A 14,543-nucleotide genomic window follows, 5' to 3' on the forward strand; every position below is an offset into this window, starting at 1 on the left:
ACTTCAATAACACAAGTTTTCACAATTTTTTTAAAATTTTTGGATACTTTTTTCTTATTTTTGATTCCTTTTGAAATCATATTACATTATCCTGATATTGATAGTTCCAATTGGCGTAAAGAAGATTTTCAGTGGATCGTAGGAAAAGTTTTCAGAGGAAAGCTTACTGTTTAAATTGCTTCGACACTTTCTTGCACTTTTCTACTGAATTTTTGGATTTTGCCAGTATTTGTTGTTATTTTCATAGTCAATGACATATTGTAATGTCTTATTGATGACCTTTGAATGAAAAACATCAAAACATCCCTGTCGTCACATTGGGCATAATTTAACGCATTTAATGGCTTCCGTTGAAAGCAATTGAATTTTATGGCGTTGATACTACGGGTTCTCTCAAAAATTTCGTGAGTTTAATGTATTTTTCATTGCCGTACGACTTATTTTGATGAGTTATTGACGACCTATGAATGAAAGATATCACTTCTTTCTCATCGAGGCAGAACTTAGCGTGTTTATTTTTTTCCGTTGAAAGCCATTGGATTTAATGTCTTTGATACTAGGGGGTTTTCTCGAAAACTTCGTGGTTTTAACATATTTGTTAATATTTGTTTTTCAAGTCATTTTGTAGCAATAAAACTATCCAATTGCTGTTATTAAGTTAATTGAAATTAGAAAAGTTTTTAATGAAAAGTTCATTCTCCAATGGCTTCGAAACTTTTCTCGCTCAATTTTTTTGAATTTGCTGTTTTTGCATTTTTTATTCTTTAGGTAGCCGAAAAATGTTGACCGGCCTCATAGACTTGTAATTGATGATTAAATGAATGATGTTATCCGAAGCAGTCAGGGTATTGTGGCGAGTATTTGTGAAGTTTATGATAATTTTTTTAATTTTTCAGTTTTTGTCCTTTTCGTCAACTTATAACTTATTCTCGTCATTGGGAGGTCCCATCCAATTCCTCGAATTTCAAAAACTAACATGTCTGCTGACATTATGTTGTAACTGATGTTTTGTTTGGCAGACAGAATGCGTTTTCATAAAAGTTGTGAGTGGTGTGTTTGTGTTTCTTTTTTTCTTCCCGCACTTTCAGGTAATAACAGATCCCAATGATTTTCAATTTTTTTGGCCCAAATGAACTTATTTATTCTTTCAGTATCATTTCAGCTGAATTAATATAAATATAAACTGAATTAAAAATACATAATATTCAGATAATAGCTATTGATTTTATTGGCTTCAATAATTTGTGTTTTTGCAAATTGTTCGTAATTTTTAAAGGTTTTCTGCATCTTTAGTCCGTTCCTCTGGCTTAGTCTAACCAAAGACAGGTCCCATTGGTCTCATAATGACTTTTTAGTAAATTTATCAAGAATTAATTCGTTATAAGCTAGAGATTTTTTAGACTTTTGAATTTATTTGGTTTAAAAAATGTTTATTGATTTTTGATTTTAACCCCATTTTGTTTCTCTTTGTCATCTTGCTACCTAGTCTCATTAAGGAAAACATACATCTGCTCTATAGTTATGAAAAAACTAAATTTTTGTAGTTAAGGTTTTCTCTGATTGCATTTTGACGTTGTTACCAAGTTCTTTTTAAATTTAGATTTTGGGTTTCTTCCGCGAAATTTTTGTTTTTGCTTTTTTTGTTGTTTTTTTTCGTCGTCTTTTTAATGGCAGATCTCGTAAGCGCTGTAATGAGGCATGGCATTATGTAATTCAATTAGTACTTAGGTTTTGTAACAACTTTTTGAAACTCAAATTTCTAGTTTTGTTATCTCGGTTGACAAGGAAGTGAAAAATGTAGATGAGCTCGGGTCCGAACATCATATGCGAACGCACATTAACGAGCCTCCTTGTTTACCATTTAGTGCTGATCTTACATATTGATTACTGTGCCTTGCTACTGTGCCTTGCTACCATTTAGTGCTGATCTTACATATTGATTACTGTGCCTTGCTACTGCATAGCTTATCATCTGAACTGGTGCTATCTCTGGAAAAGAACATTAATTGGTTGATTAAGTTTTTTAAAAATCATTTTGCGTTCTCATGTGCCTGTTCGGTCAGTTTTCTACAACTTACATCGGAAGAATTCCGCCTGCATCTGAGAACAAATAAAGTTATCTTGGGGGCACCATCATTCAGCTGCGTTTCTAGCTAATTCTGTTTTTTTTCTGTTGGATTTCATTCTATTTTATTCTACTGCATGAAACTGAAATCACTGTCATTTTAAGAAACGCAAATTTAATTAGAGTTAACGAGAGAAGATTAGTAACGTTTTTCAAAAAAAGAAAGGTCAATTCAAAATGTTTTGATGCAGCCATCTGGCGTGTTATCTGGTCCAAAATTTTCATAAGCTCACTCAACGCTATAACATCTGTTTATGGTACTTTAATTTTTATAGCTAATTTAACTACTCATAGTTTATTGATAGCCTTAATTGATTTTTTTCTTCTGATCGAAACATTTTTTTAAATTACTTTTGTGTTCTCATCCAGATATTGTATTTCTCAAACAACAAGCGTATTCTCCATAAGAATATATCTGTTGCAAGTGATTCTAGTTGTTTTGCTGAGGGGGACAATTTTCATTTTTCAAAAAATAACATCTTGAATTTTGCAACCGTTTGAACGTTGAATAAATCTTTGTAAACACACCTTCATTTAACACAAATATGAAGCTAATTGGCTACTGTCCGCAGTTTAATTAGAACCGAGGGCAAATGTTCTCGAAGCTAGTTTTATCATTCTCATTTCGCCCGTGATGAAATTTAATGCGCTTTACAAATGAAAAGAATTTAGGGCCAGATTAAAATGAATTTAGCTCTAATTTTTACAGAATATAACCAAATTTGAAAATTCAACGTTGAAACTCGAGAAATTTGAGTTTTATGATTTTTCTGCGAACATTTTAAGTCTTCAGTAAAGAATGCGAATGGCCGAATGTGGTGGCCTCAAGGAAGAGTGGGCGAACTTGTCAAGTTTTATATTTGTGGTATTAATGAAGCAGTACTGTAGTTCAGTCTCGACAACCAGTGGATTGTTATGCAATGATTTTTCCTCAAAGGCCCAATTGAATGCCCTGGTTGACGTGAATAATAAACTAAAACATGTTTTAAATTAAAAATTTGATGGAAAAATTGGGTCTTTCCCATTATACCCCCCCCCCATGAAATTATAGCCCCCCCATTATGGTAAAATTACATTACCATGATTAGGGGGCTATAGGTTATCTGACCACTAAGCTGGGGGGGGGGGGGTCTATAATGGGAAAGACCCGAAAAATTAAATTAAAAATGGTTTATTATTAGAGAATGATCATAGAACAATAATTTTTTTATGGACCATTTATGGCAATAATTAAACTTTGGTGAGGTGCCATGCATGGTCAATTTCGTGGTAAGTACGGTTGGTCAACATTGGTAAATTGTGTTTAGCTTCCGGATCAAGTGATCGCCAGGAGAAGAATAGAGAAAAACTCATCTCAGTGTGTGACGCAGCCATTGACAAAATAGACACCAATCAGATATTAAGATATTTGGGGTGTCAGAAGAACGCAAGAGAGGACTTCATATCAGAGAAACGAAGTGCTTTGAGTGAGGAAAGTAAAGGTGATTGAGTAAGGGAAATTATAAATTGCTCTAAAACGTAGTTTGTACCAATTATATGCGATTTGTCGTACTGCCAAGATTTTGTCTGACTATTTGACTTTGTCCTCGAAAACGGGTTAAACATGTAAACCCTTGAGGGCAAGTTCTCTTAGAGCTTCAAGTCTTGCTAGTCTCGAAGTATACAATTCACCGAAACTGTTTGTGGCATAAATTCATGTGGTGACGGGTGGTTATTAGATCTTCTCCTACTTAACCTTGAACTTTGACTTCTTTCTTTCGAGCGTTACCTTTTTTTGAACGCTGGAAAATGATATTTAAAGTACTCAGTGCAAAGTACTCCTCCCTATCCAAACTACTACCCCCCCCCCCCACCAACTTAACTACACCCCCAATTACCTACCTGTCCCTATTTAACACCAGCGCCCTCCAACCTACCACCACTACCTATGCCCTCTCCTCACACATACCCCCACCCACCCAAAAACTTTGTCTGCGATTCTGAGAGCACGTCATATAGTTAAAAGCCGGCGTCAGCCTCTAAACGGCTAGAATTCATTTCCCTCCTTTTTACAATCCAAATGATTTGATTGTATTGGAGCTCTGTCTTTTTAATTGCTCTCGAATGAGAAGCAATAATTGTAAATATGTGAGTCTTTTTATGCAAACTTTTAGCTGGACAGTTTTGCGCTTTTCTTCTAGATATTTTTGACTTCTCAGGTGACTTTTTCACGCACTTCTTGATTTTTGAGTGGTTTCAATTGCTCTCAGTCCGAAATAAAGTTTGTTGTTCAAGCAAAACCGATTGTTAGAGAGATGACAGGGTCCTGACAGCCGAGTGGTTAGCACGTTTGTCGAGGTGAGAGATTCGGAACCAGGAGGTCAGGGTTCGAATCCTACTTTTGGCTGATGGTTTTGCACCAATAAAGAAAAATTTGCAGCCCCTGAGTTAAATTGCTTCGCCTGTCATTCGAGAGCAATTTTTCCGGCTTTAGTCGGTTTATTGATTTTTTGTAAGATGATTTTAAACATTTTTCAATTACTTTGATCTTTCAAAACGGGATAAACAGGCAATTGTCTATCAAGTTTCATTACAGGCCCAAAGCTGGCTTTAATAGTCCCTCAAGTGGTTAGAGTGGTTAGTCTTGAGTTAACGTTTGTCAAAGTTTATAATAGTCTTTTGAAAGTTAAAAACTTTTTATAACCATTTAATGAGCTATTTGTTTCGGTACTGCAAACATAATTACAAAAATAATATCCTAATTTTTCGTGTTCGTTTGCAAGTTTATCATTTTATGAGTTTTGTCAGCCTCAGAGTCCAGAAGACCTGCTCTAGGTTCTGATTTTAGGTTACTGCATAGTTTTTAGTGGCAATGGTATTTTTTTCAACATTTAAATATTACGAATTTTTGCAATGTGTTGAAAATATCTGTCCTCTGTTCAGTTTTTCTTGCCTCAGCGGCCAGGTGGCTCCTCTAGGGTTTGATAGCATGTTACTGCAGAGTTGATGGGTTCATCGGAATGGTTTTCAGCAATTTGATATCAAGATTTTTTGAAATTTTTTATAGCTGCGAAGCTGTAAGCTGAGCGGAGCTATATTGCGGTGCTCTTGGTTTTTTTGTTTCGTCGTCTGACGCTCTTTTTTCGTTTTACATTTGTTCACACAGCAAAGCTGAAAAAGTCAAATTTTCTGAATAACATCTTCCTCTCACTAACGACGTTTGCGTGCGTGACGTCATTTCTCACTCGCTTTAGCAAAAGTTTTTAGTTTATTTGCGTGATTAGATTTTGATCATACGTGACTAACCTCACTGAATGACTTTTGCACTTTAAAACCTAAGTTTAATTTGAGTTTCTTTAAGGTCAAAGGAACTCATATGTGCAGTAAAGGTCTCTAAAAGGTGGCTTCTGCGGAATGAATTTTAACAAGCTTTATTAATTTATCGCTGAATGTTTTTTACCTAGTTTTTTGAGCGGCGTCGATTTTTTTTTCAATTTAGATCTATATCTGCTTCTATCTCTATTATGTGGCACGCAGTTCTATTTAGCAGCTCTTCCGGCAATCTGTCGGCTATGTTTGATGGAATTTGAATCCTTAATTTTTCTGAAAATTTTTATGTCAGGGTAAAAGCCGCAAGGGTTTTAGCAATATTTGTTTTTGTTTAGTTTGTTTGGTTAATAGCCGCCCTCATCTTCTCAGCCGGCTTTTATAGCACTCCTTTTTTTTACTTCGTCGAACTTTTTTTCACTTTACCATTTTGCCGCTTTTTCAGCATTTTGCGTGAATTCTTTTTGGCTTTAGGCTAGTTTCTCTCTTCTCTCATTCTGCTAAAAGTGAATTTGAACATCAGTTGCTCAGCAAAGCAATTCAAAGTGAACAGAGTCAGTATAAAAAATTGAAGTCAGAAATAGAAACGGGATAAACCCATAAAGCCCAATTTTAGATGCCCGCTATTTGAACGTCGTTCCTATAAGTCTTAGTTACCATCTCTAATGCTTATTGGTATTGATAGTAGCCCCTGTAGCATCTCTCTAAGAAACAGGAGTATGTTCAACTACGAAATTATATCAAAATAAATTGGACTTAAAAAATTTTTTTGTACAAAAATCCTTCTTCAATATCTTCTATTCGTTCAATTCCAATCATGATTATTGGAATCAACGGCGGCTATTTTCCGGCAATCTGCCGGGTATGTTTCCTTTAGTTTACCAGCTTTTGAGTTTGTTTTTCTTCTTGGCTCACGTTTTTCAATTGATCTGCTAGTCAGGTGCAGTAGGTATTAAATTTTCAATTCTTTGGATTGTGTTTCTGGAATTGTCATGCTATGTTCTTGAATTCGCTTTACCTTTTGACCACGTTTTTCGGTTTTCATTAGTCACGATTTTCACGTTTGAATCGTGACTTACCTTACTCTTTGTTTCAACAAAGGAATTTAAATTCTTTCACGCATTGAACAGATAGACCAATAAAGGCCGCTCATTAAGTCATAGTGCATTAGGTTATCAAAGTGCATTAGATAGATTGATAGCTGACATTAGTATTAAGGTTAATTGCTTTCAGTTTGAAAGCCGAATTAAGTGTAGATTTAGAATTTAACAAACTGCCCACCAAACACAATTTTGACGCTTAGAAAAAGTTTTTCTGTCAATTTTTATTTTTTTTCTTTTTCTGTTTCAATCCCGATGTGAGTCAAGCTCTTCAACAGTGGTTGTTTCCTGGCAGTTTGCCGGCTATGTTTTTTGGGTAAATAACTTCGTTTTTTAAATAGTTTATAGTTTTTATATCGCACCGCTTCGAATGGTTTTTGGCTGTTTCTGTCCGGCGCTTATCTGTTGTAGTACTTTTCTTCACTTTTCTTTAGAAATGACTTAGCCAGTTTTCTGATTGACTTTTGGCACCCATTTCAATGTCCCTTTAGGTTACTCTAAACTTTTTCGACAGGCTTCTTTGTCGTGCAGGCTAAGCTATAAGGCTATAACTAGCAACTTAAACAACTTTTGAGTGTTTTGATTATCACTTCAGCGACTCTGTCAACTCAGTTCTGTATTTGTTTGTGGGTATATTCTATGGATCGTAAGAAACCCGGTAATAAATATTAAGCAACATAATTTGTACTTCTTTTGAATTAATCTGTAGCTTTGCCTTATACCCCACTGTTTGTTATCCAGTTAGAATTAAGCTAGCTGCAAACTCCGCGAACCACTCGCCTGTCATTTGAGAATATTTCGTCAAACGTTAGTCGGTTATTAATTGCTCTCGAACGGAGTTCGAAGCAATTATTGTAAAGGTGTTCATACGTGTAAACGTCTGTTTATATGCAAAATTTTTGCTTGACCGTTTTGACTTTTCGATTGGCTTTTACGCCCTTGACTTTTTCGTTTTGCGTGATCTAAGTTTCGCTCTCTTTCGCAAATGTGAGCAGCTGCACTCAAGTGGTAAAAATCAAAGTACTAAAAGTCAAATGAAAAGTGCGCCAAAATTGGTGTATGTTTTCAATTTAAATTATCTTTTACGTTAGGTTATGTTTTCGCTCGTTCCGACTATGTAGCGAATAGTTTGTTTTGTCATGTTCGACTTGCTTTTTTGCGTAATCATGGTTTCGAATTTTGATGCAAGCTGATGATCCTTTTTTAGAAGCTGCATACATCCTACTTTGGTAATCCAGCAAAAGTTTGCTTTTCCGCTCTCTGTTATCTGTAACTTTTATCAATCAGTCGTTATCGTTTTGTTTTCGCTTTTTATTACTGTCCAATGAAACAGTTGTGATTGTTTTCGAGCTATGTGCTGTGGTATAGGTTTTTTAAAGACATAAAATGTGAACTCATTTTGGTGGGTGTTTAATCTTCTCTTTTAGCTTCTGGTTTATGATTTCCGTGACATTTTATACCATTGTAAAGTACCTGATGCTATTGTCATCAACATTGATGCCCAGTGGATTATTTGCCATATGTGCACTATTTACCATCTGTGCCCGATACTGATTCGACATGGTTAAGAAAAGTCATGCAAGTATTCAGCCATAACAACATCAGAAATCGTGAAGAACAGTCAATTTAACAAAAACTAGAAACTGGAAACTGATTAATTTATACTAAACCAATGTAATCCTTTATTAATTCAATAATCAAATAAATCTCACAAAGTTCCTAAGGCGGCCAACGTAACATTCTGGCGCCCAACGAAAGAATGGACAGCTAAAATTTCCTTCTCGAGAATTTTTTTTCTCGTGATCAGGGTAGAAAAGGAAATTTTAGACAAAGACCCATCCCAACCAACCCAACCCGAGGCAACCCATCATCGCCCAACCCAACAGAGAGTTTAATGGGACTCCCTTGATTACCTTATTCTTATTTCCTTTGACTCTGGTGATTCGCCAGTATTTTCCCCAGCGTTGTTTTTTTCTCGCACCTAGAGAATTTTTCCGGACGTGTTAACAATTTGCAATAAATTTCAGCCATTTGTTTCAGCCATTGCTCCGATACCGCCATTAAAATTTTATTTCGCTATTGGCAAAACCAACGTTTCCTACCGTGTGTTTTGGCATAAACCTCGGTTTGTGTCCGGATTTTACTGTGGTTATTTGGTAGATTTTGAGTTTATCATTCTGGTATTGGTATTTGATGGTATTGGTAAGGTTCGGTAAGGCTTGGTAAAGTTCGGTAGATATTGGTAAGGTTCGGTAAGGCTTGGTAAAGTTCGGTAGATATTGGTAAGGTTCGGTAAGGCTTGGTAAAGTTCGGTAGATATTGGTAAGGTTCGGTAAGGCTTGGTAAGGTTCGGTAAGGCTTCGTAAGGTTCGGTAAGGCTTGGTAAGATTCGGTAAGGCTTGGTAAGGTTTGATCAGACTCGGTAAGGATTGGTAAGGTTCGGTAAGGCTTGGTAAGGTTCGGTAAGGTTTGGTAAGGTTCGGTAGTTTTGGTAAAGTACTGTATCAACGTTTTGGCAGGGTTTAGTACACTTTGGTAGGTAATTGTTAACCGGTAGTTAAATAAACAGGTTTTGGCCTTGAGATTTGGTTAACAATGCTACTAAAAGTGGCTAAATTAAATTCAAAGCTCTAGACCCACTCAACAAAACAGAGTTAATGGTTCTTACTCGAACCGGAAAATCAACAAGAGTTAAACATCAGGTAAATTCTACGAGTTCACAAACACCAGCAATGGGTGAAAACGAAGAATCCTCTGTTGATCCTCATTTGAAACACATTAAAAACCAAAAGCTAATGTTTGAAAGCGAAATTGAATCCTGCATCGAATTTGTTGTTTCAGGAATCGATTCCGGGGAGGACACGGAAACTCTAGAAGAAACATTGAGCGAAATTAAAGAGCTGCAAGAGAAACTCGACAACTCCGTTCAAGAACTTTTGGACATCTCACCATCAGAAGACGCAGATACGCTCTGTTTTCAACTTAGCAAACTAAAATTCAAGATTCGAAAAACAACCGCTGCCCTCCGCAAACACAAAAAAGAAACTCAAAGCGCAGAAGTAAGCAATGTTTCATCAGGCAACTTAAGGGTAACATTTGATAGTAGCAGCAGTAACCCAACCATTCTTAACACTAACAGGACCTCTACAAATTTCTCAGCATCCGCTGGGAACGAAGTGTCAGGTCAACTTTTTTCGTCGGACTCTGCAGCGCCCGCTAGCTCAGTTCAATCCAATTCCATTTCGCCGCCGGCTAATATGGAATCCAATATTGGTTTCTCAACGGCTACTTCAACTGGAAATCATGTTCACAGTGCCTTGTCTTCGGAACCGTTTCTTGCTAATTCAAACAGTAGTTCAGTCAACCAGGACACATCATTTCATGTTTCGAACAGCAATCCATCATGGAGATTCCTTTCCAATCAACAATTCTCAGATCCGTCGGCGTCCGCTACACTTGGCTCTGCTTCATATCAGAACCCCATCTCCATGTCCACTTGTTTCCAGAAATCTGTACCCAAGTTGCAGGCAACAAAATTTGATGGCAACCCACTCGACTGGATGAAGTGGTTCAGCATTTTTCAAGCCACAATAGATCGATCGCCTATGTCATTATCAGAAAAGATGATACATCTTCAATCGCTATTAACTGGAGAGGCAAAGCATTTAATAGATGGATACGGCTGCAACGGTAGTCTTTACGTCCCAGCGTTGAATCGTCTTGAGGAACACTTCGGAAACCCAAACCGGATAGTAAATGCCTTTCTTGATAAACTCTCGCAGTTCAAACCACCTAATCTGACTGTCCCTGAAAGTTATACCCAATTTTCAGCCTTTCTCTTGACCCTAGTGGATACATTTCAACAACTTGGATTCAATCACGACATCCATTCTACTACAAATCTCAATCAGGCATTAAATAAACTTCCGACACCAGTCCGCCTGGACTGGAACAAGTATGCCCTCGAAAAGTTTTCACTCCAGCCGTCTCTTAAAGACCTTTCTGATTGGTTATCAATCTACGCAAAGGATTGTAGAGATTTGCCAGCGCCAATTTCCATAACACGACCCAGCCATGGAAGATCAAACTTTGCCCATAAACAATGGATTCAGAAAACTCAAAGTCCTTTGCCCTCATCTACGAGAACTACAAGCAATGGTCAACAAGGTGGCTCCTTTTCAGACGGTAACAAACAAGGCCCCTCCAGAACTGTTGTTTGCCCCAGTAATGAGACCTGTCAATATCTCTACAAATGTTCTCATTTCCAAACCCTCTCTCCTTTCGATCGGAGAGAACATGTCAAAAACTTAAAACTTTGCTTCAACTGCTTTGGCAGTCATCATGTTCAACATTGCAATTCAAAAAATGTTTGTCGAACTGGCAATTGTGGCCGAAAGCATCATACTCTGCTCCATGAGAGCTTTGGAGACAATAATCAGAGAGTGAAGCCGCCATCGGCCGTTAAATCCGTTCAATTACATGGAACAGGACAAGTAGCCCTTGTTCCGGTTGAACTTTCCAATGGTATAAAAACTCTTGATACTTATGCGTATCTAGACAACGGAAGTTGTCAAAGCTTGCTGCTTACATCTGCAGCATCAGAATTGGAGATTGACATGAACACAGTCGCTAAAATGCCTATCAGTGGCTACCATACAACTAGAGAAATAGACTGTTCTCAAGTTTCTGTCCAAATCAAGCCATACAGATCTCAGAATAGCTCAGTAGTTTCAATCGATGTGCTAGCAGTACCAGATCTCAATATGACACCAGTTAAAACCAGTGAGCTGAACAAACTTTGTAGTAAGTTTGATCACCTTAAACACATCACGTTTCCAAATGTCAAACAAAATCAAGTGTGTATAATCATTGGAATTGATAACCTTGAGCTAATCCACTACAATGAGATTGTTAAAGGCCCCAAAAACACACCTTGGGCTGTCAAGACACCATTAGGTTGGACTTGTGCCGGAAAGACCAACATAATTGCAGATGAGCAAAATCCAGTTCTCAAAACCCAAATTTGTTCCCATGGCCAATTGGACAACGAACTTTTCACTAAAGTTCAGGATTGGATGAAGATTGAAAATTATGGCATTGCATCCAAGAAAAAAGCACTGTCCAAGAACGATGAAAAGGCTTTGGAAATTTTACAATCTACAACCAGATTCAAGGATGGTCATTACGAAGTTGGTCTCTTGTGGAAAGAGAACGCAAAATTGCCGAATAACAGATGGCTCGCTGAGAAACAATTGAAGCAGCTAAAAGCAAAGCTTTCCACAAAGCCAGTATTAAGAGAAAAATATGAAGAGACTTTGCAAAAGGACTTGCAAAACGGATATGTTGTAAAAATTGATCCTTATACCGACAACGCAAAGTCAGTTTCTTATCTACCTCATCATCCGGTCTCAAACGAAAATAAGCCCGGAAAAATTCGACGGGTGACTAACGCATCCAGCATCTTTCAAGGCCAATCTCTCAACTCAAATCTGTTGAAAGGCCCGGACTTGCTCAGCAATCTTGTTGGGATTATTTTGCGTTTCAGAGAAAGTCATATCGCAATATCCGCTGACATTGAGCAAATGTTTATGCAAGTCAAAGTTGCTCCTTCAGACCGTTCATATCTTCGTTTCTTGTGGGATCACAACGGCAAAATAGAAGAATATGAATACACTAGCCACATATTTGGTGCAACGTCATCACCTTGCATTGCATCGTACGCTCTACGTCGCTCTGCAATAGATAATCAGAAACATTTTCCTGAGGTTTCCCATATTGTTGAACGCAATATCTACATGGACGATTTGTACATTTCCACTGACGACGTTGAAAAAGCTGTAAACATCATGAGCAGCACTAAAGCTTGCCTGTCTCTTGGGGGTTTTAACCTCACCAAGTGGAATTCTAATTCGGCTGCGTTTTTGCAACAAGTCAGTAGGGATCAACTTTTAAACACAAACGAAGCTTCACCTCAAATGCAAAAGGTCCTCGGATTACCGTGGAATGCAAAAACAGACACTTATGTAATCGAGAAGAAACTTTTCAAGAAGTTTCCCTTGGATAACACTATGGTAACCCAAAGAAAACTTCTGCAGTTTGTGGCATCCATTTTTGACCCCCTAGGTTTTATAGCACCGCTCACCATCCGAGTTCGTAAAAGTCTACAGGCCGCCTGGAATCATGGACCAAAATGGGACAAACCATTAGACCTCAATGAATTTGCAGATCTAACTCAGCTGCAAAACGAACTACGGGAATTCCGCGAAATTTCAATACCTCGCTGTTTATTCATTAACAAAGCAATAAAGGAAACAGCTCTCCATACATTCTCAGACGCGTCAGAGTATGCACTCTCAGCAGTTTCGTATCTTAGGATTGAATACGTTGATGAAACCGTTCAAGTGAAATTCATCATGGGAAAAGCCCGCGTAGCTCCAATCAAAAGAATGACAATTCCAAATCTCGAGTTGCAAGCCGCCGTCTACGCAGCTCTGCTCGCACAATTCGTGACAGAAGAGCACGACATTCACATTAATGAAAAATTTTTCTGGTCCGATAGTACCACAGTTCTTTATTGGCTCAGAACCCCAGAGATACGTCATCGCATATTTGTTGCTAACAGGTTGGCGAAGATACTTGATGTATCAACAGCACATGACTGGAATTACATCACCTCAGCTGACAATCCAGCCGATGATGGCTCAAGAGGCTATGAAGTTAAACAGATGAACTGCAGTTCTCGATGGCTCAACGGTCCTTCCTTTCTACAGTTACCAAAAAGTGACTGGCCAAGTCAGGACATCTTGAAAGCACGAAATTCAAACGTTCTCATCGTTCATGCGTTGCAAACCGATCTGCACTCAGCAATTCAATGTCCCATCGACATTGCACGCTTCAGCAATTGGAATCGTCTGGTTAGAGTTGCAGCATACTGCTTCTTCTTCATCGATCGCTTGAAAAAACAGAGCAGTAGCTTATCGCTCGCACATCACACACTGGCTTACAAGTACCTCATCGGCGTTGCTCAAAGTCAGAACTTTGGAAGTGAGATTTTGTCTTTACAAAAAGGCAAGGAGATACTTTCGTCGAGCCCTCTAAAGACACTCTGTCCTTTTGTTAACGGAAAAAATGAACTCCGCGCCAAAGGTCGGCTGTCTAAGGCAATGGTCTTAGAAACTGCTCGCCATCCTTTAATTTTAGACGGGGTTAACCCAATCGTTAAGCTCCTCATCAAAAACACTCACGTGGTGAATAGTCACTCTGGTGTTGAACAAACACGTTCCTTTCTAATGGAATACTATTGGATTCTGAAATGCCGAGCTGTCGTTAGACAAACAATACGTCAGTGCATTCCCTGCCGAAGAATGGCTCAAGAAATTAGTCCATCTCAGATGTCAGATCTGCCCAGTGAACGTTTACCGCTACAAAATCACTTTGCGTTTGCTACAACAGGCCTGGACTTCATAGGTCCTTTTCCTATAAAACAGTGTGGTAAATTTGCTACCCGTTATATCCTTCTATTTTCATGCTTAGTTGTAAGAGCCGTTCATTTGGAAGTTTCTGAAAGTCTTTCTACAGATTCTACAATGAGTTGCATCCGCAGATTCATTAGCCGCCGCGGAAAACCAAAAATATTTTATTCTGACAACGGAAAATCTTTTGTCGGCTCTTGCTCCGAATTGAGAAAAGGAATAGAAGCTCTCAGATCCTCGCGAGAATTTGCATCTAAGCTCCACATCTTAGACGTAGATATCAATTGGAAATTTAACCCCCCTCTGGCTCCGCATTTTGGCGGTAGCTGGGAAAGATTAGTTCAAGTTTTCAAACTCTCCCTCTACAAAGTCATTGGCTCAAGAACGCTAACAGACGAAACGCTGTCGACATTCACTTGTGAAATTGAGTCCAACATGAATTCGCGACCATTGACGAATGTTGCTAGCGATATAAACGATCCACTCCCTTCAACGCCAAATAATTTCCTTTTGGGTAGGCCCTCAATCAATCTCCCTTCA

The 14,543-nt window shown here is 38.1% G+C and overlaps 1 protein-coding gene across 3 annotated transcripts in view; it reads left to right on the top strand.

Annotated features, from left to right (window-relative positions):
- The window catches only part of LOC142339214 (tripeptidyl-peptidase 2-like), a 62,900-nt gene that overhangs the window by 32,858 nt on the left and 15,499 nt on the right, over window positions 1–14,543 (top strand). For 2 of the 3 annotated variants that reach the window (XM_075389062.1, XM_075389064.1), the window contains one exon: window positions 3,433–3,606. In XM_075389062.1, coding sequence (XP_075245177.1) covers window positions 3,433–3,606 — 174 coding nt within the window. Of the gene's footprint in view, window positions 1–3,432; window positions 3,615–14,543 lie in introns of all 3 variants that reach the window. The other variant, XM_075389063.1, reaches the window with a different exon arrangement.

This window comes from Convolutriloba macropyga, chromosome 5, assembly GCF_964194025.1.
Source record: "Convolutriloba macropyga chromosome 5, txConMacr16.3, whole genome shotgun sequence".
NCBI classification, from domain to species: Eukaryota; Metazoa; Xenacoelomorpha; order Acoela; family Convolutidae; genus Convolutriloba; species Convolutriloba macropyga.